This window comes from Amblyomma mixtum, chromosome 1 (genome assembly GCF_055824585.1).
Source record: "Amblyomma mixtum isolate Tamu chromosome 1, ASM5582458v1, whole genome shotgun sequence".
Taxonomy (NCBI): Eukaryota; Metazoa; Arthropoda; class Arachnida; order Ixodida; family Ixodidae; genus Amblyomma; species Amblyomma mixtum.
The window spans coordinates 107,245,211-107,268,093 of NC_143012.1; the positions used below are offsets into that span (position 1 = coordinate 107,245,211).

General features: G+C 49.8%; 1 protein-coding gene across 1 annotated transcript in view; it reads right to left on the reverse strand.

Moving 5' to 3' along the window:
* Positions 1-219: 219 nt before the first annotated feature.
* The window catches only part of LOC149367469 (alpha-amylase-like), a 322,554-nt gene continuing 299,890 nt past the window's right edge, over positions 220-22,883 (reverse strand). Inside the window, exon 9 of the mRNA XM_089574342.1 lies at positions 220-547. Within this exon, the coding sequence (XP_089430468.1) occupies positions 220-547 (328 nt within the window). The remainder of the gene's footprint in view (positions 548-22,883) is intronic.

Below are 22,883 nucleotides of genomic sequence, written 5' to 3' on the forward strand. Positions count from 1 at the left end.
ACCACAGTGCAACTCACCTTGGGAATAAGGAACAGCTGCTGGTTAAAACCCACCTAAGGGAAGCCGTACGGCTACCAAGGACAGCTGTACAGTTTTATCAGAAAGCTGGGTTTGCAGAAAGCTGCGTAGCTTTACTTCGTAGCCGTGTTGCTGCGTTTGGGTGGACGCTGACTAGTAATTACTCCCTTATTACAAATCAGCTCGCCTATCTGCTTTCCCCTAAATACTCACCTCGTTGAGAATAGCGACGACGGGGTGCGCACTGTCGGCGTGCACGCCGATTGCTGCCGTTCCGTCCCGCTCAACGATTATGTAGTCGCCCGTGCAGTCGTTGCCCACTCTTTTGCCGCTCACGATGTCGCAGTATATGCCCGGTTGCATGCTTGTTTGCACCGTGCTGCTCTGGGGGCTGTCCGATATGGCGATGAACAGGAACCCCATCTTGTCCCGAGCGAAGGCCACGTGGTGGTCGTCAGCCCAAAAGTTCTTCACCGGCGCCGAGCCCACCACGCGCCTGAACTCGATCAGCTTAGGGATGAGCGGCGATCTGAAACAATAGGCGCAGACCATGCCTATCAGTAGGGTTCAGGGTTTTCGTAGTTAATTGACCATGTCATGTTTTTAACTCTCATTCTCGGCAAACAATGGTGAAGACAGAGAGAAAAAACATTTAATCCATAAAATGGTTAAGTGGGCCCTTATTCAAGGAGCCCATTGACTTTTGCTGCCGCTCTTGCCCGGTTAACCAGCGAAAGCTGGTCTTCCGAATGCGAGCTGGACAGCGCCGCCTCCCAGTCCGCAGTTGTTGGGACATTGACTCTTTGTATGGCTGGGTTTTTCTGATATGACCATACCTTACGGTATAAGGAAGTCAGCCACTTCACCACAGAAGGCGCAATGCGGATCGCAGGAATTTGGAAACATATAGCTGAATTTGAGAGGATATATAAAGTATTCGATTGCAATTTCTAAAAATGACCGCTTGATCCTTGCTTAGATTTTTGTTTGGTTCGGCGTGAATCCCTATAGCTTAAGAGTGGTTCAGAATAATCATGTTCCTGCGAATGTTCGGGTACCCGCGTGAGCGCCTTCTTTTCCAACATCCGCAGAGTGCGTTGTGGATTTGAAGCCTGTATCTTCTTTAGTTGTGAGTATTCTGTTTGCGTGTTTACCAATACTTCCTCTAGTACACTACGACAGGCAGTCTTGGAGTCCGTAATTACACACAAGACCTTCCTGGAAACCATCGCCAAGCTATCCCTGCGTCCTCAGCCTGAGCGATTCCCTGACAACGGATTGATGCTCCATTAACCAATTTCCCTTCGGCATCCGTGCATGCTGTTGTTGATATACCGTTGACCACTCCGACCACGTCCATGTAAATTGCCTCCTCCATCGCGCCCCATGTCCTTCCGACGGCGTTCGAACCAGCCATTCTTCTCTTCTTATATATTCAGGGAGCATATTTCTCAGAATCGGATGCACGTCAATCTTGCTTCCAAGCTGATCTCCCAGTCCTCTCTGTCCTCCGTAGACCAACTGCATGGGGGCCCTAGTTCATCGAGTACGTCCCTTCCTGCCCTGCTCCTTGCTAGCCGTATCCTCTGCGACATCGATTGCCCTTCAATAATCTCGTCTACAGTATTGTTAATGCTCATGTGCAGTAATCTTTCTGTACCTGCGCTGACCGAGATACCAAGTGCTCTTCTATATGCTTTGCGTATTATGACGCCCAGCGTGTTCTTCACACGTTTCGTCCTTTTCAGATATGGGGCTCTGTATGCGATCCTGCTCACAATAAAAGCCTTTATTAACTTTGTGGTTTCTTTTTATTTAAGCACATGCTTGTGCTTTGATACCCTACTAAGCATTATCGCCACTTGCTCCGCTGTCGTCTGCAGTCGCCTAATCACTTCCGCGTTGTTGCCCTTGGCGTCTATTAACAGACCTAAGATTTTCGCATGTGGCACCTCTTGAACTTGCGCTCCCCCCACAAATACCATAACAGGACCAGTGTCTCCTTTCTAAACATGAGCAACTCGGATTTGTTGGGTGCGCATTGTAGTCCACAGATATTAGCGTATTGTTGCACGGTATCTGGAGCATATCCTAGCCTTTCCTGCATGCTCCCAATAGACCCTCCGGAGGTACCAACCATAAAGTCATCAGCATAATGTGCGTGCTTGACACCCTGTATCCTGTCCAGACTACTCAGAAGTCCTAATAGAATAAAACTGCAGAGAAAAGGCGACAACACTACCCCCTGCGGGGTGTCCCTACGTTCCAGTCGCTTGAACTCCGACTTTACTTCTCCAACATTAAGCCTAACCCTTCGGTTAGAAAGAAATTCTTTGATATAATTATACATCCTTACACCACAATTGCAGTCCTGTAAATTTTTGAGTATGATATCATGTTTGACATTATCAAATGCACCTTTGAGGTCTAATTCTAGAATTGTCCTGGTTTGATAGCCTCTAGGTTTGTCGATGATTTCTTCTGTTAGCTGTAAAAGCAGATCTTCTTGGGTCGAAAGGTTTGGTCTCAACCCTACTACGTGTTTTGGAAGAGGCCGCTTTTATCTGAACGTCTGTAAATTCTTTTATATATATATATATATATATATATATATATATATATATATATATATATATTGTAATAAAGAGAATTGGGGTTTGCTGCCTCAGCGGCTAGCGCTGCCGAAGGAGAGGAAGATGACAGAAGAAGACAGAAGACGAAGCTGACGAAGCTCGGGTGCGTGCTTGCGAACGCCGGCCTGCTGAGCAGCACTGCTGGGACAAGGACTGTGCCCGACCACAATAACTGTGCGAGTTTCGTGCACATAACAGGCGGCGCATAAGTTGGAAGAACCGGCTGAGGTCGTGGCCGGACGACTGCTTCTGCGTATGCCAACGGTGCAGTGACCAGAGTAGGTGAATTAGTGGGCGGCAGGACCTCAGCTACCTGCTCCTGGATTACACGCTGAATCGAAGGCGATAGTGATGGCGTTGTGGCGGGTTGGGAGGTAACCATCGATAACTGACGGGCGACCTCCTCTCGCACAAACTGCTTGATGTGCTGAAGAAGGGTCGGCTGATCGTTAGCAGGACCGCCTACCGCTAAGCTCGAAAGGTTGTCGTCCGTGCAAATGACACGCCGGGTGGCATGACGCTGTTTTCGGAGCTCGTCGTAGCTCTGACACAAAGAGACGACGTCTGAGACGGTTTGAGGATCTTTAGACACGAGCATTTGAAATGCGTCGTCCTCAATCCCTTTCAGAATGTGCTTGATTTTGTCACCCTCGCTCATAGATGGATTGAGCCGTTTACACAAGTCAACAACGTCCTCGATGTAGCTGGTGAAATTCTCGCCATTTTGCTGGGCACGACTGCGCAGACGTTGTTCGGCGCGAAGTTTTCGGACAGCGGGGCGGCCGGAGACGTCAGTCAGGCTGGTTTTGAGAGCCGCCCAGGTAGTAAAATCCGCCTCGTGGTTGCGGAACCACAAGTTGGCGACGTCAGTCAAGTAGAAGATGACGTTCGTGAGCTTAACGACGTCATCCCATTTGTTGTAGGCGCTCACGCGTTCGTAAGAGGCCAGCCAATCTTCTACGTCGGTGTCGTCAGTGCCGCTGAAGACTGTCGGGTCGCGCTGACGGACGGCACCGGAACAGATGACAGCCTGGGCAGGTTGGACCGAGGTGTCGGACGTCGTGGTAGAGCCTGGTATCCTGGGCATCGTGGCGTAGTTCCACGGGGAGAACAAGGAGCACCTCCACCAAGTGTAATGTGGAAACTCGCACAGTTATTGTGGTCGGGCACAGTCCTTGTCCCAGCAGTGCTGCTCAGCAGGCCGGCGTTCGCAAGCGCGCACCCGAGCTTCGTCAGCTTCGTCTTCTGTCTTCTTCTGTCATCTTCCTCTCCTTCGGCAGCGCTAGCCGCTGAGGCAGCAAACCCCAATTCTCTTTATTACAATATATATATATATATTTTTCCATCAATTTGCCGGTGCACGCCGTTAGCAATAATGGCCTCAAATTCTGAATACTGATTCTTTAACCGGGTTGCGGAATAAACAGAATTTCTGCCATCTTCCATTCGTCAGGAATTTTTCCTTCCGACTAGCACTTGTTACAGATTTCCGAGATAGCCTCCAACGACTTGTCGCCTAAGCTAGCTAGCATTTTGGTGGTCACCGAATATCCGCCAGGGCAAGTATCCCTCCTCATAAGGTTGTGATCTCCTCGTCCATTTCCTCCTTCTTTGTGCCCGTGTATTCATCCTTGTCCAGATCGACACCCTCCGATTGTATGTATATCCTTTTAACTCTGCAATGAGCTCTATTTCGCTCCCATTAAAGTTGTGTATGGGCTTCAACCGATTTTTTCTGTGCTTTGTTTTGCTCTTTCCTAGGTCCATCTTCATCTCAATATGGACCAGGTCATCTTGAGGTTAAGTCTGCATTGAAAGAGTCGCAGGAATTGTGCCAGTTATCCTTGGCCCGATTTGAGGCATACTGCTCCGCGTGTTCCGTCCATTCCATTCTTTCCTATCCTGTACAAAAAAGTTGGCACATGTTGTACGATTCATTGTTTATGTATGTATTCCCCCATGCAATTATGCCTTCATGGCGCTGCAGAAACGTAAATAAATAAATAAATAAATAAATAAATAAATAAATAAATAAATAAATAAGCTCTGCTATTCTTTTGTTTAGTCTCCTGTTTAGTTTCTGCCTCCTCCAAGTCTTTTTGAGGCCTCTCCTCGCTCCCCATAAGTGCAATAAATGCGGCTCAATGGCTGGAAAGTCTTCTGATCTTTTTAATATGAGTTTCCATGGCCTACAAAGCCATTTTCGCCCATTCCTCATAATCTTCATTGCTGCGCTCCTCTTTTTCCCTCCTGCACTGACTGACTTTGTCCAAATTTGTAACTCTTCCTGCCACCCTCTTCCTGCAGCTCTTGTTGCACTCCAATGTAGTCTGCAGGATAAAGTGATCGCTTCCCAAGTTCACCTTCAAAATCTCCCAGGCTGCATTTCTAAGGTTTGACCTAGGGTTAAATCAGGACTAGTGTCCACACAGAGGCAATTGCCCACTCTAGTAGGCTGTCTTGGGCCCGTTAGGATCGTTAGTGCTTCATTCGTGATTGCATCTGCTAAGAGTTTTCCCTTCCAAATTTCACACGAGTAGTCCCATAGGTAGCTTGCGACGTTCAGGTGCCCTACAATTAGCAGTGGACCTCCATTAGCCGCAATTTTGGCTTCTCTAATAATTTTCTCCTACGTGCCCATTGTATCCTTCGGCCTGCTATAGATATTTATGGCACAAGTACTCTTGGTTTCTCTACGAAGGGGTAACTATAATCTACTCCCTCCACTTTCAGATAAACGATTTGGGTCATGTATTCTTTGCGTACTAATGCACATGCTTGGGTCCATTTAGATTGGCGTCCCATGTCGCGATAGCGTCGCAGAAGGGCAACGCTATCGCATGCAGGTTCGAACAAGACAACAAAGAGATGAAACGAAACAAAAGAAATCCGTGTTTATACTTTGATGGAAAGGAGGCAATGAAAACTGAAAACACCAAGAAAAGCACACACTCAACACGTGTACACTACTACAGATTAAAGGAAAGAGTTAACCAGATATGGAGCGTCCCAGGTCAAGCGCGCGAACGCTGGTAGATGAACTGCGATACTTCGCTGGCGTTGCGTCGAAGGAAGCGGTAGTGGAGATCAGGTGGTAAGGAGCGGAGAGGAACGCAGGAAGACGCCGATGGACTCCAGTCAGCCGCCCCAAGAAGTGGGCAGCAGCAGCGGGAAAAACGTAGCCAAGTCCCGTCGACGGCCTCCCGGAACACCGTAGGCTGATGCAGGCTATCCAAGGAAGCCTCTCGGCAGCATGGATCCTTAATCCATCGGGTGCCGCCTCCAAAACTTGAAAGGAACGCAGCAGGCTTGCGTTGTTGATCCAAAGGAGGTCTCCGGCAGTACGGACCCAACGTCCGACGGCTGCCACCTCCACGCTTGAATGACCCTACTTCCGCTGCGGTGTCTTCCTTTACACTCCGGTTTTCTGACACAAAAGGTCTCCGCTCCGCGTGCTCGCCGCTTTCTTCGTTAACGTCGACTCGGACACCATTCGCACGTGCACGTGCAACGCTGGGCTGGCGCGCGTGGCGCTGCACTGTCCGACGCACCACTGTCGACGCACCGCGTTGAAAAATCCCCCGATGATTTCGTGTGCAGATCAGTCTCGTGCAACGCTATTATCGCAGGTTTGAGATGAACGCTATTTACGTATTGTTGTTATGTGGGCTGTTTCTTTTCCTAAATACTCTGCAGTTCCGTTGGCAAGTTATCATCTTTTTTTTTTATTATGAGTGTCCATCCTGTTCGGGACACTCATCGTCATCATCGTCTCAACTCCATTTCCGCCGCTATTTAATTTTGCTCTATGCCTACGGCCTGTTGGAGCTAATGTTGGTTGAGCTGCAACTGCTGGATAGCGCTGTCGTGACGTTCGTCACGGAGCGAAGTGCACTGGGGGCGGTGTTTTGCGCCCGTTAAATAAGCGCGCTGCAGTGTAACCTTCCGTTACACTGCAGCAGTTGCCACAACTGCTACCCCAAGTTTAATGAAACCAAGTTTCTAGCTAAGGCTCAGGACAAGACAGAAAGAGAATAATTGAGGCCTTTTTCATTCACATCAGGAAAGACAAGTGCGTTAGCACGCCTTCTATTAACCTTTCTAGAAATGAACTTACCTTTTTGGATGGGTACATCTAGACTATTAACCCGTTCGCTTCTCTATGTTTTAGTGTCCCTTTAGATCTTTTGATGCGCTTGTATTTTATTTGCCGCCCTTTACACAGTTTTTATCCCCATCTTGCACTTGTTCTTTTATTTGTTATAAATTTCGTCATCTTGTTAGGCATTTTTTATGGTGTTATCCTCTTTTTCAGTGTCATAGCTTTCATACAGCTCTGTTTTCCCATGTTGTTATGCGTTGTTATCAGCCGATATGAATCCCCCTTTTTTAGCTTACCTGGGCAGGTGTTCGGTATGTTCCCATTCTTGGGTTTCTTAAAATCTCACTTAGATATATATGCCTTATTGCTCTCTATTTTGTTTGGTTGTTGGGTTCACGCTCCGTCACGCAGCTCATCTCTGGTTATCAGCGGATATATAACTGCGCCTAGCTTCTTTTCTCGTCATTAAAGTTGAAAGTTGCGCTTCTCTCCTGTCGTCTCTATCCTTTTTCCTGTGGACGTCTTTTCAGCGCACAGCCTTTCAAATATGAATATTGCCACGCGCCTAACGCGCCGCGCGGCCTCCGAGCTGAGTCGAAGACGACGACGAAGCGGCGGTGGGCTCTCGAGGCGCGCTTGTTCTGTTCGGTGTCCTGGAACCTGGCGCTGTAATTAAAAGAAGGCTCCCAGTATTGGCTTCTTCCCGACGCCTATCTCCACGGCCTCTCTGGTCGTGACACTGGTGGAGGTGCGGCCGATGCTTCCTACTCCTGAGGACGACTCGACACGCCCGCATCTTGTGACCACCCCTGTCCATCGTGCCAGCCGGAGGATCCGAGGCTTGTCCCCCGAGGCCCTCCCTTTTGTCGGTGAGCCCTCGACTACCCCTACACTCATGGAGACGCCAATACCCGCCCTGCCTCCGACTGTCCCTGCAGCCAGCCCCACCTATCTCACTCCTCAGACCCCACGAACGCCTAAGCCCTTTCACGGTGACCTGTTTGAAGATGTCGAAGATTGGTTGGCGCACTACGAACGGGTTGCGACCTTCAACTGCTGGGACGCCGCTACAAAGCTGCGTAACGTGTACTTTAGCCTTGAGGACTCTGCACGCACGTGGTTCGAAAACCGTGAGGCTACTTTCTCGACGTGGCAGGACTTTCGACGTCAGCTCCTGAGTACGTACGCCAACAGCGACCGCCGGGAGAGCGCGTAGCGTACCCTGTCCTCTAGAATTCAGCTCCCCAATGAGGGTGTTGCCATGTACGTCGAGGATGTGACGCGTCTTTGTCATCGCGCCGATCCGGCAATGCCCGAAGAAAAAAAGCTGAGGCACCTCATGCGCGGCGTGACAGACCAGCTGTTTTCCGGCCTCGTGCGGAACCCGCCCAACACCGTCGCGGAGTTTCTGGCCGAGGCCGTCCACATGGAGAAATTGCTGCAGCAGAGATCCCAACAGTACGCCCGGCAACTGCGTCCGTCGTCGACACTGTCAACGTTGGACCGATTCGACCATGATCCCAGGACGAATCCGGACTCTCTTCGCGAACTTATCCGTTCAGTGGTCCGCGAGGAGCTGCAGCACCTTCAAGGAACCTTTGCCCCTCGCGTCGATTCCGTCACCCGCGTCATCCGCGAGGAAGTCCGGCAGGCCCTCAGAGCACCAGACGCTGCAGTTGTGCCGGCGCCGCAACCGACTCCATACGATCCCGCGCCGTATCCGACTCCGGTCCAGCCAGTCACGTACGCGGACGTCGTGCGCCGCGCGGCCCCATCTCCTGGGCCTTTGCCTTACACCGCACCATTGGTCGCGGTGCACTCTGCTCAGCCTACTCCTTACTGGGCGGATCGGCGCCAGGCACCGCGGAAGACTGACCTCTGGCGCACCCCGGATCAACGACCGCTCTGCTATCACTGTGGTGAGGCCGGCCATCTCTACCGGTGGTGCCCGTATCGCGAAATGGGACTACGCGGATTTTCTATCGACAGCCCCCGTCCACGGCCTGGAGAGCGCCCTCAAGACATCGCCGAGTATGTCACCCGCCAGCGTAGTTCGCCCTCTCCTCCACGCCGCGAGGCGCGATCGCCTTCTCCACGCCGGTCTTCCCCCTCTGGGCTCCGTTTCGCCTCAGGACAACGCGGTTCCTCGAGCCCTCGTCGGGAAAACTAGATCCGGCGGCCTTTGGAGGCGAGGCCGCCGAACGCCGATCCACCGCAAAGCTTCCACCGCCGCAGCAACCGAATAGCCCCGACGTCGGATGCCGCAAAGCTGCGCAGTTTTCCCCGACGCGCCTTTCGACTAGCCGCAATGCCCTAACCCCAATCGCCGACCCGCTTCCGCCGCCGCACCGACCCAATCGCCCCGACGCCGAACGCCGCATCGCCTAAGAGTTTCCCTCAACCCGCCGCTTGAATCGCCCCGACGACGCAACCCCAGTCGCCGACCAGTTTCCGCCGCCGCACCGACTGAGTCATCCACAACAGCCATCGACGGGCCGCGCTGAAGGAAGGGTCTCTTTGGATATCCCTGTTCCCGTCGACACAAAGGAGGTTAGCGCGTTGGTCGATACGGGCGCAGATTACTCTATCCTTAGCGGACGGCTTGCGACGGCCCTGAAAAAAGTGACGACACCCTGGGACGGCCCCGACATACGTACGGCCGGTGGACATCTTGTCGCACCACTCGGTATGTGTGCGGCCCGGGTTACGGTCCGAGGCTGCACATTCGTTGCCACTTTTCTCGTTCTGCGCGAATGTTCTCGCGATGTCATCCTTGGCATCGACTTTCTTCGCGAGCACGGTGCTATCATAGACCTCCCGAATCGCTTGGTGACATTTTCTACCGCAGTGGCCACAGCAGAACCTGCGCACCAGGGTTCTCGGCCCGCCCTGCAAGTTGCCGACGATACCGTTACGGTGCCACCACGTGCCAGCATTCTCGCAAGAGTTACCTGCGACGAGCCACATAGGGGACTGCGGGTTGTCGAGCCTAATGTCTCCCTCGTACTCACTAAGGGAGTTGCGGTGGCACGGGGCCTTGGATTCCTTCATGACGGTTGTACAGAGGTCCTTGTCACCAACTCCTGCAATGAGCATCGACATCTGTTTCGTGGCACAGCCATCGCTTACGTCGACTATGTTCAGGAAGTGGCCGAATGCTTTGCTTGCGAGGAGGGCACACCTGGAGCTGACACCGAAGCGGTCACCAACGTCGACATCAATCCAGGCCTTCCACCCGCTGAAAAGAGGCAACTACAGGACCTCTTGCGGGAGTTTGGTGCGTGTTTCACGTCGTCGTCTAAAGTGCGACAAACGTCGATAGTTAAACACCGCATTATCACGCATGAAGGAGCACGACCCATACATCAGCAGCCCTATCGTGTGTCCCCTCGTGAGCGAGATGCTATCCAAACACAGGTCGAAGAGATGCTCACAGACGGCGTCATCCAACCGTCAAGCAGTCCGTGGTCGTCTCCTGTCGTGCTCGTGAAAAAGAAGGACGGGACACTACGATTCTGTGTCGACTACAGGAAGCTGAACAGTGTGACCAAGAAAGACGTGTATCCGCTCCCGCGTATCGACGACTCCCTCGACCGACTTCGTCAAGCCAAGTACTGCTCTTCGGTTGACCTCAGAAGTGGTTATTGGCAGATAGAAGTTGATGAGAGGGACCGTAAGAAAACCGCCTTCATCACACCGGACGGGCTGTATGAATTTCGCGTCCTCCCATTCGGGCTCTGCTGTGTTCCTGCCACGTTCCAAAGAATGATGGACACCGTTCTAACAGGTTTGAAGTGGCATACCTGCCTTGTTTATCTTGATAATGTCATCATTTTTTCCGCAACGTTCACGGAACATCTGCACCGTCTCAGGACTGTCCTCGAAGCCGTTCGATCCGCCAACCTCTCCCTCAAACCAGAAAAATGCCACTTTGGGTTCACCGAATTGAAGTTCCTCGGGCACGTCATTAGTGCTGACGGAATCCGAGCTGACCCAGAGAAGCTTGCTGCCGTTTCTGCCTTTCCGGTCCCCGTCCACAAAAAAAGCAGTCCGACGCTTTCTGGGCCTGTGCTCCTATTATCGCCGCTTCATTAGAAATTTCGCCCAGCTCGCCAGCCCTCTGACGCTCCTAACCCGTGATGACACGTCATTTTCCTGGGGCAACGAACAGCAGGCTGCCTTCGACGAGTTAAGACGCCGACTCCAATCACCGCCCATCTTGGCACATTTCGACGAAGATGCCGACACAGAGGTGCACACGGATGCGAGCAACGTCGGCCTTGGCGCCGTTCTAGTTCAGCGGCAAAGCGGTGTCGACAAAGTAATTGCCTACGCCAGCCGCGCACTGTCGCGCGCTGAGTTGAACTACTCTACCACGGAAAAAGAATGTTTAGCGGTAGTCTGGACCGCCGCTAAGTTCCGCCCATACCTGTATGGCAGACCGTTTGTATCGTAACCGACCACCACTCACTGTGCTGGCTGAAAAATTTAAAGGACCCTTGCGGCCGCCTAGCACGTTGGGCATTACACCTGCAGGAATTCGATTTCACCGTCACCTACAAGTCAGGCCGGAAACACACCGACGCTGACAGCTTGTCCCGCGCTCCCGTCGAACCTCCCCCACAAGACACCACCGACGATGATAGCTTCCTTGGAGCGGTCAGCACGTCTGAGCTCGTTTCAAGACAGCGTGCCGACGCCGAGCTGCGTCTGCTCATCGATCATCTCGAAGGTGGGTGCCCTGAAATACCACGATACCTCGCTCGTGGACTGTCGTCGTTCTGCCTGCGGAGAGGAGTGCTTTATAAAAAGAACTCTGCCTCAAGTCCGACAACTTACCTGCTCGTCATACCGTCTGATCTACGGGATGAAGTCCTCCTTGCCTGCCATGATGAACCAACTTCCGGCCACCTTGGAGTTACACGCACCTTGTCCCGAATCCGGCAGAACTATTACTGGCCCAACCTTACTTCAAGTGTGAAGCATTATGTCCGGACATGCCGGCAATGCCAGCGGCGGAAAAAACCCGCGCTCAAGCCTCCTGGACTGCTTCAGTGCATCGAGCCGCCACAAGTACCATTCGACAAAGTTGGCATGGACCTTCTGGGGCCATTTCCTCTCTCGTCGACCGGCCACAAGTGGATCGTAGTCGCCACAGACTACTTGACCCGCTACGCTGAAACGAAGGCCCTGGCGCGAGGTACTGCCGACGAAGTTGCCCACTTCTTTATGCACGACATCGTGCTTAGACACGGCGCCCCATCGGCCGTCATTACTGACCGAGGCAAGGCGTTTACAGCCCGACTCCTACGTGACATCTTAGCGCTTAGCCATACTGCTCATCGACCAACAACAGCGTATCGTCCCCAAACCAATGGTCTAACGGAACGGCTCAACAAAACATTGGCGGACATGATCTCGATGTCCGTCGACGTTGAACACAAAACCTGGGATGAGGTCTTGCCTTACGTCACCTTCGCATATAATACTGCGACGCAGGAAACCACCCAGTTCACCCCGTTCCGTTTCGTGTATGGCAGAGATGTACGCATGATGCTAGACGCCATGCTGCCGTACGGCGACGCAGAGCTCCCCCCTGAAGCAGGCCACTTCGTGGAACAAGCAGAGCAGGCCCGTCAGCTGGCCCGCTTGCACATCAAGGACCAGCAATCCGCCGATGCCCGACACTATAACCTTCGGCACAGGGACATGCACTACGAGCCGGGCGATCACGTGTGGGTGTGGACACCCGTGCGCCGCAAGGGATTGTGCGAAAAGCTTTTAAATAGGTATTTTGGCCCGTACAGAGTCCTGCGCCGCCTGAACAGCGTCAACTATGAAGTTGTCCCCCATGGAACTGTGATCGCCGGCCCTCAGCGTCACCGGCCGGAAATCGTGCATGTAGTGCGCTTAAAGCCGTACTTTGCGCGTGACTGAGCGCTGTGTTCACGCTTCGTTTTGTACCTTTCTTCCCTTACCCCACGTGTGAACTTGACTCTCCCCGCCTTCATCTAGCGCGCATTGTATAGTTCACCTCACCCCTATTTTTCTTCTTTTTTTTGCTCCTCCTCCTCTCTGTACATATCCCATTCCACATCGAGACGATGTTTGCTTTCGCGGGGGGGAATAATGCCACGCGCCTAACGCGCCGCGCGGCCTCCGCGCTGAGTCGAAGACGACGACGAAGCGGCGGTGGGCTCTCGAGGCGCGCTTGTTCTGTTCGGTGTCCTGGAACCTGGCGCTGTAATTAAAAGAAGGCTCCCAGCCTTGGCTTCTTCCCGACGCTTATCTCCACGGCCTCTCTGGTCGTGACAATATGTACCAACTAGCCCGTCAAAAAGCCGTACTTTCGAAAGAGTGCGTCGTCTGGCTCGAGTTGGCCAAAATTTGTTGAGCCACACTGCCGAGGCCAATCGCTTTTTCGAAACAGCAAAAACTAATACGGCTATTACTAACGATCCGCGGAAATCTTCAATTGCAATCATGTGCTTAACGGTAATAGTTAAAAAGATCACGATAAGAAATTAGGTAACCATCGTGCTGGTTAACTCGATGACATGTTTACCGATGTCCGCAAATACGGTTATAGCTGTGCCACTGAAGCGATGTTTATGCGTAAAAAAGCCGATTCAAAGAAATATATTGGAGTGCTTCCCTACAACGCCCTGTGCAAGCGCGATGCAAAACACGGCCACGGGGATGACGCACGCGAGTGGCGACGCATGCAGAGCGAACAAACTTCGAGGGCGACTACAGAGGGTGTTTCTGGTAATTTTGGCCAGGGACTAAAAAAAGAAACGGGAAACTTGAACTACTTGAAACCAGTAACGTATTGTTTGACTAAGTGGGGCGTTACTGAGAAGTTTTTCATGTATTTCAAACTAATGGTTACTACAGGAATTATGGTGTGTATGTCTGTTTTGTGCTGTTTTGTTATTACTGACCGCCGGTGTTTGACACTTTAAGTCATAAGTTTGTGCACGATCTACCTACGTTGCATGTATTTATAATTTTTCTTGCGTAGTGTTTGCAGAGGTCACAGGCATTTCTAAGCTATTATGACAACAAAGAATAACTGCGCAAAGAGGACGGGACAAACGGAAGAAGAACCACACGGGACAAACGCAGAGTAACAGCTAATTTATTGCATCAACGCCTCCATCTTTCAACTAATAAGCGCATACGAACCAACCACAAATACAAAAGCCACAATCATCTCGTGAGAACAACAAACTGCAACTCATTGCGGTACAGGTGTACTGAACCATCGCTACCACATTTGTCAGGCCCTAATCTTGCGATTTCCAAGGCTTCGATAATTTCCCGTTCTTTCTTATCCCTCGCGTGTCCGATAACCTTAGTCCTGTCGAAAAGCGTTTCAGTTTATTCACTTTGGATGAGGGCTATACAAAACAGGGTGATAAAAGCATCTGGGCCCTTAGCAAGCTGCTAGTTCGGGCCCATGCAGTAAGTGCACAAAATAGCGTACCCTGGCGTCAACATAAGAAAGAAAAATATTACACAATATTACATAATACATAGAAGATATTACACAAAACTACAATCAACTGAAGCAAGCATATGCAAGCAATGAAATGAAGGAAAAGACAACAGAGGACGTTCGTTGCAAACATTGAATAATACATAAATATAGATTCAAGAGTATTAGATCATCCTATTCTGAAGTCACTACGCGTTGTGGTCGAGGTTTTCATTGAATGCGGCGTCTCCATGAGGCGTGTTTGGTAGAGGATCTTCGGCGTTTCGCTCGTGAGCAACCTTATTTCCTAAGGTTTCTTTCTTTAGTGTTTCCTGCGGGGGCTCGGGGACATTCTTCGCAACGCGGCTGCGTAGTCGAGGCGAGGCGACGCGAAGCGGCATGATGACGGCGACGGAGTGCGGGAAAGACGGTTCGGCACACACTCCTCTCGACGCAGGTAGTTGATCTCCCGCTTACTGGGGAAAGGGAAAGCCATGAATGCGCATTCGCCTGTACGTGCCGGACAGTCATGAAAGGTGTGACCGCAGCGAAAGTAGAGTGGGCGGGGCTGGTTGGGGGTCCTCCAGAGGTCTAGTTTCTCTAGAGTAGCTCGCTGAGAATCGGGCTTTAGGGCGCGTGACTGGCGTCGTCAGGGAGGCAGTTAGGACTCCAGGCGTGGGCTGCCGGGGCGGATTTGGCTGCGTACAACGGTGTTCCGTGGCCGTGGCTGGCACTTGATGAACGCACAAAGCCTGGTGGACTCCTTCCCTGACCACGTGCATTAGTGAGGCGACGCGAGGTGACGACGGCAGAAGTGGAGGAAACTCCTCCCAGAGGATAGCACGCATGACTTCCCATAAATTTTCTTCGGTTTGTAACACTGTACCCGGATGATGTATTGCCAAGCCATATCTCGTAGGCGCACTCGAGCAGAGGACGCCCAGAAGTGCGATCACGTGACATGATGTCCCTTTCGTCGACAGCGAAAATTGCGCCTTTATGTACAGCCGCCGTAGTCAGCCTAGATGCGGCGGCAGCGATATTTTCACATCGTTGTAAACACGTGGTTCCAATGGCCGATGCAAGTCGCTTCTTTGTATCCTGAATGCATAAAATGCGTCGCTTCCAAGGACCTATGCAACCCACGCCGTTTGATGCTCGATATGCGTCGTCCAGCGGTCTTCAAACCGACGCAAGACGTGCGCGGTAGCGATGCCGCGATGCGTTTATTTGGAGCCGCTTTTAGCTTGTCCAAGCATTCCTAATTATAGCGATGATCACCATGAACAGCAGCCAGTAACAACGGCTCCCGGCGAATTTCCTGTTAGTGCATAATAAGCTGCAGAGCACAGTGACAAGTGTCTGCGTAGTAAAAGTGGTCGCGATTGGAGCGAGTGCTTTTCTGTCAAGGCGGGGAAAGTGCACCAGTGAAAATTCACTATGCACGTTATGTCGTGCCGAATGCCGAAATGAACTTCCCGTTGTGCAGCTCTTCGCATTCGTTGCGATAGTTGCAGCCATCTCAACCGAAAGCAGCACACGACGTTGTTTCTGCTACGTTTCCATAACCGATATTGATCGCGGTTCTTGTGGGTAATGTGCTTGAAAACTTACTGAAGCTTACGCTGCCTCCAAACGTACAATAACGATTTCAGAAAGACGACGTGATTCGTATTGCGAACTCTCGATCGGGCCAAGCACAATGACTTGAAGAAGGCAGGCTGCAGTAGAAGTTGTTAACAAGTGGGATAATCATACTATTGAAATCGCTTAGATTACATACTTTAATTTATTATTACGGTATTGAAAATAGCACATTGGTGTGGTTTACACTTTCGAAAGGGAATGAATGCCAAACAAAGGTTGCTAAAAAAGCTAGTTTGGTTTCTGCGCGGAAACCTTGATGACTAAAGAGAAAGCTTGAAGCTTAACTGCGCCGCAGTAATCACCCCAAGTATCTTGCGTAGGTAGGCAGAAGATTACCGCCGTGGTGATTCAGCATTACACTTGCAGCGTTTCCCAAGTTATGCACAGTAGTCACTCTATATGTAAACAGGTCTCTTTCGTGGCTCTCTTCTAACAATTATTGCAAAAGACATGCTTATTTATTCAATGTATAATGTATGTGTGTGTGCGTGTGTGTGCGTGTGCGTCAAAAATTCACATTTTAGCCAACTGCTGTGAAATATGAGTATATATGCACACTTGGAAATTATGACGTTTCCAACCATTTTGAACACGTGAAAGAAATGATAAGTGAAGCAGTGCTGCATTTCACAGAACAGGGACAATGCAGCTTTCGTATACTTTTCTCTTTCGGGATATTGGTCAACTGCCATTCATGGATTAAGTTTATTGGTTTATTGAGGTTTAACGTCCCGAAGAAACTCAGGCTGTGAGAGACGCCGTAATGAAGTGCTCCGGAAATTTCGACCACCTGGGGTTCTCTAACGTGCCCTGACATCGCACAGCACACGGGCCTCTAGAATTTCGCCTTCATCGAAATTCGTCCGCTGTGGCTGGGATCGAACCCGCGTCTTTCGGGCCAGCAGCCGAGCGCCGTAACCGCTGAGCCACCGCGGCGGGGTAACTGCCATGCATGATCTCAGAGAACCTTGCGCTCCAACACAATCTAATTCTTCCAGTTATTTGTGCTGCACTTTGTTACCTTTTTTTTTCGTTTGTATGATGTGTTATTCCCCCCACTGTAATGCCACTTGTGGCGCTGTGGGTATTACAATAATCAATAATCAAATTTCCCTCTCATGATCCGGACCAGTGGCCACTACCTGCCCGAAAAAGACGTGTTCCCTTATCACTTACAGCACCTCGCTACCAATTGCGAACTGCTGTTCCCTTGGGAGACTGTTTAATATCACTTTTTTCTTCTGCACGTTAATTTTAAGACCTACTGTTCTGCTCTGCCTGTCTTACTCACTGATCGAGCTTTGTAGCTCAACTCCAATCCAATAGGCGGTGGATAGCACTGCCGAGATCGTGTCTCCCTGCCTGACACATTTCCTCATTGGACTTTTATTGCTGGCTTTATAAAGTAATGCGGCACCTGTGCGATCGTCATATCTCTTCCAATATTTTCACATCAGACTCTTCTACACCCTGATTCTGCAATGCCTGTATGAATGCTGAGGTTTCCGCTGAGTCGAATGCTTTCTCGTAATTATTGAAGGCTATATATAGGGGTTGGTTATATTAAGGCGGAAGCCTTTAATGCCTCATTGTTGTAAGCAGAAGTTGTCGACAGAAATGTCACGCTTTTCAATTGGTCGAAACGGTCATGACGTCAGAGTGCGCGAATTCTCAAACAGGGACAATTGTACTTTGGCTACTAACCATGCAACCAATTAAAGGGATGGCATAGTGATGCTCCAAGTTAGAGGGACTTACTTAACCAATTAGCCTAATTAACCTTTCTAGTCAGACCAGATAAATAAAACCTAGTAGGAAATTGGCCGAGCTCGGCAATCGAACTCCGGTCTCCGGAGTGCGAGACGAGCACGCTACCACTCTGCCATGCCAGCTCGATGGTTTGGAATGAACAAAGGCGCGCCTAGTGAATACGGTGGCTTCGTTCACTCCCATCTTCCTCCCTTCCCGTTACGGCGAGGTTTAGGTGTCCACCCAGATATGAGAGACAGATACATTTCCTTTACTCAAAAACCAATTTACCCACGAGCAAGGCGTAGAACCGGACGGGCGAAGGCGTTCTATGGACTCCCTGGCAGCGCTGCAGACGCTGTCGCGTTCCGCTCTTAGAGGTGAAGCTTAACATCGTAACCACACACCAGTGACACAAGCAGCAACACCTTAAAGGTGCACTGAAGAGGAATCTGAACTCGTCTTTTTGCCGCGGGAACTCGATCTACACGTTCCTAGCATTCTTAGAAACTGCGACTTATTGCCCTGTGTGGCCGATTTCCCTAATGAAATCGAATTAACGCCCGGCTCCCGCCTTTTTTTTTTTAATTCTCTCTCGTATGGTGGGCGGAGCCGACCAACGCGGAGAGTGCCTTTCAGCCAGCTCTGTGGAGGCTTTGCTTTCGCTTCATTTTGTTTTTTAGGTTTCCGCGAATAAATAGTTTCATTTGCAGATAATATAACCGCAAAATAAGCCCGCAGAAATCAAGATACGCGCGGACTATTTGCTTCTACGGACTACTACGTATTACTCCACCGATGGCAGAGCGGGAAGCCGCCACGGGACTGGGTGAAAGGCGCTCCCCGCGTTGGTCGACTCCGCCCACCGTACGAGGGAGAATTAAAAAAGAAAGGCGGGAGCCGGGCGTTAATTCGATTTAATTAGGGAAATCGGTCACACAGGGCAATAAATCGAAGTTTCTAAGAATGCTCGGAACGTGTAGATTGAGTTCCCGCGGCAAAAAGACGAGTTCAGATTCCTCTTCAGTGCACCTTTAAGGCTGAAGGATGGATAGCTGGGCGAGTTTGTAATAATACATCGTGGGAGGGAACAGCGCGAACAAAACGACAGACGAAGCAAGAGGACACAAAGACGAGCGCTGACTCGAAACTTAATTTTTTATTGAAAAAAGAAAACATATATACATCACAATCACGTGAACGAACAGAGCAACGAGCATTGGTCTAGCGGAATCAAGATCATCAAACGCACAATATGCCACGTGGTGAACTCCGAACAAAGGCACCCCTGAGAACCGAAATGAAGCAAGTTATGAATTATCTAAAAACGATACTTCTTTGTCAACTAGTGCCAAAGAAGGCTGGCTGATATACTGTGATTCTTTCTTCCGTATGAAATAAGCTACCATAACCTCCCTGGTCAATTTATCCCGGTGTCTAAACAAAATTTTAGCTTTTGTGACCAAAGGGTGGCAGTTTTTCTGTTTCTTTTTATCATTTTCCTTCCCACAGTCGCGGCAATGATCTTTCAGATGAGAGTATCTGGTGTCTGATAGCGAGTTAAGATGTTCCCTCAGGCGAACATTAATACAGCGGCCTGTTTGACCAATGTAGACTTTTTTGCACGAAAGTGGAAGCTCATAGACTACAGAGCATGCGCATTCCACCAACGGTGACCTGTGAGTAACACGGCATTTGAACGGACTAACTCCTAATACATTTTCACTACGGTTCCTAACGGCCCGGCAAAGCCCGCTCAACTTACAGGGAGCCGAAAAAACAACTTCGACTTCAAACCTACCAGCTACATTTTTAAGATTATGGGCTAATTTGTGAATGTAGCGGATGACTGCCCTTTTCTTACATGCCTTGTCCCTCTTTGACTTGACGAAATCCGTCCTCACCAGCCGCACCAACTTTTCGCACGTTGCCTAAATAACCGAATCAGGGTGCCCTGCGGTTTTCAGCGTGCTGACCTGTAACAATACACTCTCTTCGATCCGGTGAAAACAAGAATTCTGTAAGCTCGAGCGGAGGGCAAACACAGCTATGCCATTTTTTACATTTTTTGAATGTCCGGAAGAATAGTGCATAGCCTGTTTCTGGGATCTTGGGGAGTAAAGCCAACAAACATGGTCGTTCTTGAAAAACAACTTAATACTAAGAAACTGGAGAGAATCCTTCAAGGGCACTTCAGACGTAAACGACAGACCACCTGCGCACTCTCGAAACAACTTCAAAATGTCTATCATCGTCCTATTGAAGTTGTCTCTTTTAGTAAGTACCAAAATATCATCCACATATCTGAAAATCTTCACCACCATTCCATCACTGTGTCTACTAATTTGTTTATCAATCTCACCTAAGAAAATATTGCTCAAAACAGGCGCTACCCTAGACCCGATAAAGATCCCCTTTTTTCACTAGACGCCGCCTTGCCAGCCTACATGAGTTGACCTTAAATAAAACGATAACAGCTCAAGAAAGGTGTCAAGAGGAACCCCGCTCTGACCCATAAAGCCTACTTCATCATTGTCATCAATGATGCACTTTTTTACTGCTTTCATAATCCCATTGTGAGGAAGTGAATAGTAAAGATCTTCAATGTCAATACTGAAGCCTGTACAACAACCTGGATTGTTATGCTTAGGGTTACCTTGTCTGTATTACTAACCAGGAAAGGATCATCCACAACTAGAAACGAAAGGTGCTTTTGTAGATAACTAGATACACAATGCTGCCAAGTGCCAGTTTCCGAAATGATAGCTCTGAAAGGAATGTTAACTGTATCAGTCTTGACGGATAAAAACAGATCTAACTTATCGCCTTGTGCTTTTCTAACAGCCGCCGCCAGCGGTACAAGATTACATTGGTTCAGTAACAAAACGGCCTGTTCCTTAACACTCTGGGAATCTACATCGACAAGATTAAAGCACTTACTTACAGCCTGTGAAGCCTTTCGCCTCACCGCACTTTAGGTCAACAAAGTGCCCCCCTGAATTTTTCTGCCCATTTCTCTATCACCTGTCTGATTATGGTCTATTGCCGAGTATCATTTACGAAAGTCTGCCTGATCGTTTGGCTCATTTAAGTCTAAGGTTGTCCTAATTATATTTGCGGTTACCTTAGTAAATATACCTTGTAGGCAAAAGACAGTAAGCTGATCGGTCTCTAATTTTTGAAGTCCTTGACTTGTCCATTCTTATGAAGTAACATAATTATAGCGTTCTTCCAAGCTTCTGGTTTGCTCGAGGTCACAAGGCATTGCGTATACAGGGGGGCTAGCTTTTCTAGCACAATCTCCCCTCCGTCCTTCAAGAAATCTGCTGTTACCTGATCCTCAGCAGCTGCTTTTCCTCTTTGCATTTCTCCTAAGGTTTCCGCTACTTCTCCCACTGCTGTGCTCTACTGGCTCTCTCATTAACATTCTGATTACATTCACTACTCTATGAATTTGTGTAGAACTCTCCAGCTACTTTAACTATTTTATCCATATTGGTAATGGCATGGTCCACTTTGTTTCCTAGCGCATAAATCTGGTTTTTACCTATGCCCAGTTTTCTCCTCACTGATTTTAGGCGACCTCCGTTCCTTAGAGCATGCTCGATTTTCTCCATGTTAAACTTCCTTATGTCAGCTACCTTGCGCTTATCTATTAACATTGTTGGCTCTGCAAGTGATATTCTTTCCGTAGGGTTATACGCTTTCATGCACTGGCGTTTCTTAATCAGATTTTCCGTCTCCTGAGATAGATTGCTGCTATCCTGCCGAACCTTCCTACTGCCTACTTCTACTGCACACTCCTTAATGATAGCTGGCAGATTATCGTTAATTCTTTCAACATTAAGGTCGTCTTCCTGAGTTAGAGCTGAATATCTACTCTGCAGCGATATCCTGAATTCCTCTACTTTCGCTCTTACCGCTAATTCGTTAGTGGACTTCCGCATCACTCATTTCTTCCGTTCCCTTCTCAGGTCTAAGCTAATTGGAGATCTTACCATGCTGTGGTCGCTGCAACGCCCCTTTCCAAGGACCTCCAACTCCTTCGCGATACCAGTGTTTGCACATAGTATGAAGTCTATTTCATTTTTAGACTCACCAGTGGTGTCTTTCACATCAAGTTCCTGTTGTTTTGTTTACGGAATACGGTATTCAGGGTCTGTAAATTATTTCTCTCTGTGAACACCACTAATAACTCTGGCCTGCTATTCCTGGAGCCTATGCCATAGTCGCCTACCGCCTGGTCTCCGGCATGCTTCTTGCCTACCTTTGCATTCAAGCCGCCCATTAGTACAGTGCACTGTGATTTTACATTGTTCATTGATGATTCCAAGTCTTCATGGAAGCTTTCAAAGTTCTGGTTATCATGGCTGGGTGTGGGTGCGTAAGCCTGCACCACCTTCAGCTTCTACCTCTTAGTAAGCCTAATTACGATAGCTGCTACCCTCTCCTTAATACTACCAAACTCCGCTATGTTGTCAGCTATATCCTAATTGATAAGCAACCCCGCACCTAGTTCTCGTCTGTCTGCTAATCCACGATAACACAGTACGTGCCCGCTGTTTAGGACTGCATACGCCTCATCTGCCCTCCTAAGCCCTATGACATCCCTTTTAATACCAGGCAGTTCCTCGAAACGTTGCCAGGTTCACTTTCCTATGGCGGCTTGTCGGAAGCCAGAGATTCTTAGCACCCTCCGCTGCGTCAAGGGCTGACCGCAGTCTTGGTCACTTGCTCCGCAGCCGCCGGGGACTGAAAGCCAAGGGTTAATTGGGTTGTTCAAAGATGCTTGTGAGCAAGTACTACACCAGGGTGGCCAAATCCTGCTCTCGTGAATGAGTGCGTTGTCGTTCTGGTCACCGAGATCAGGCCGCACTTCAGGCCTGGTTATGCAATTCCATCAACACGCGGAATTTGTTTTCTTTTTTTAAACCTTGGTGAGAATTGGGCGGCACCGGTATTTGAACCCTGGTGCTCTTGCATGCGAGGCGGATGCTCTACTTCCGCGCCATCGCTGCATCGCCACACTGCATAGCATGCGGGCGTTTTTGAATTTCGCCCCCGCTGGAACACGGCCACGTCTTCCGCCTCAAGCCCCACCACCTCCGATTCTTTGACAGTCTTCAATCAGCACTGCGGCAATGCTTCAGCACCCGGAAACCGGGCTTATCCCTTCCTTTCTCCCACCGAGGAGGACAAATTCAACAGCCTCATTCGCCAGGCGTATAAGTCGGCCCTTTTCCTTCCCATATCT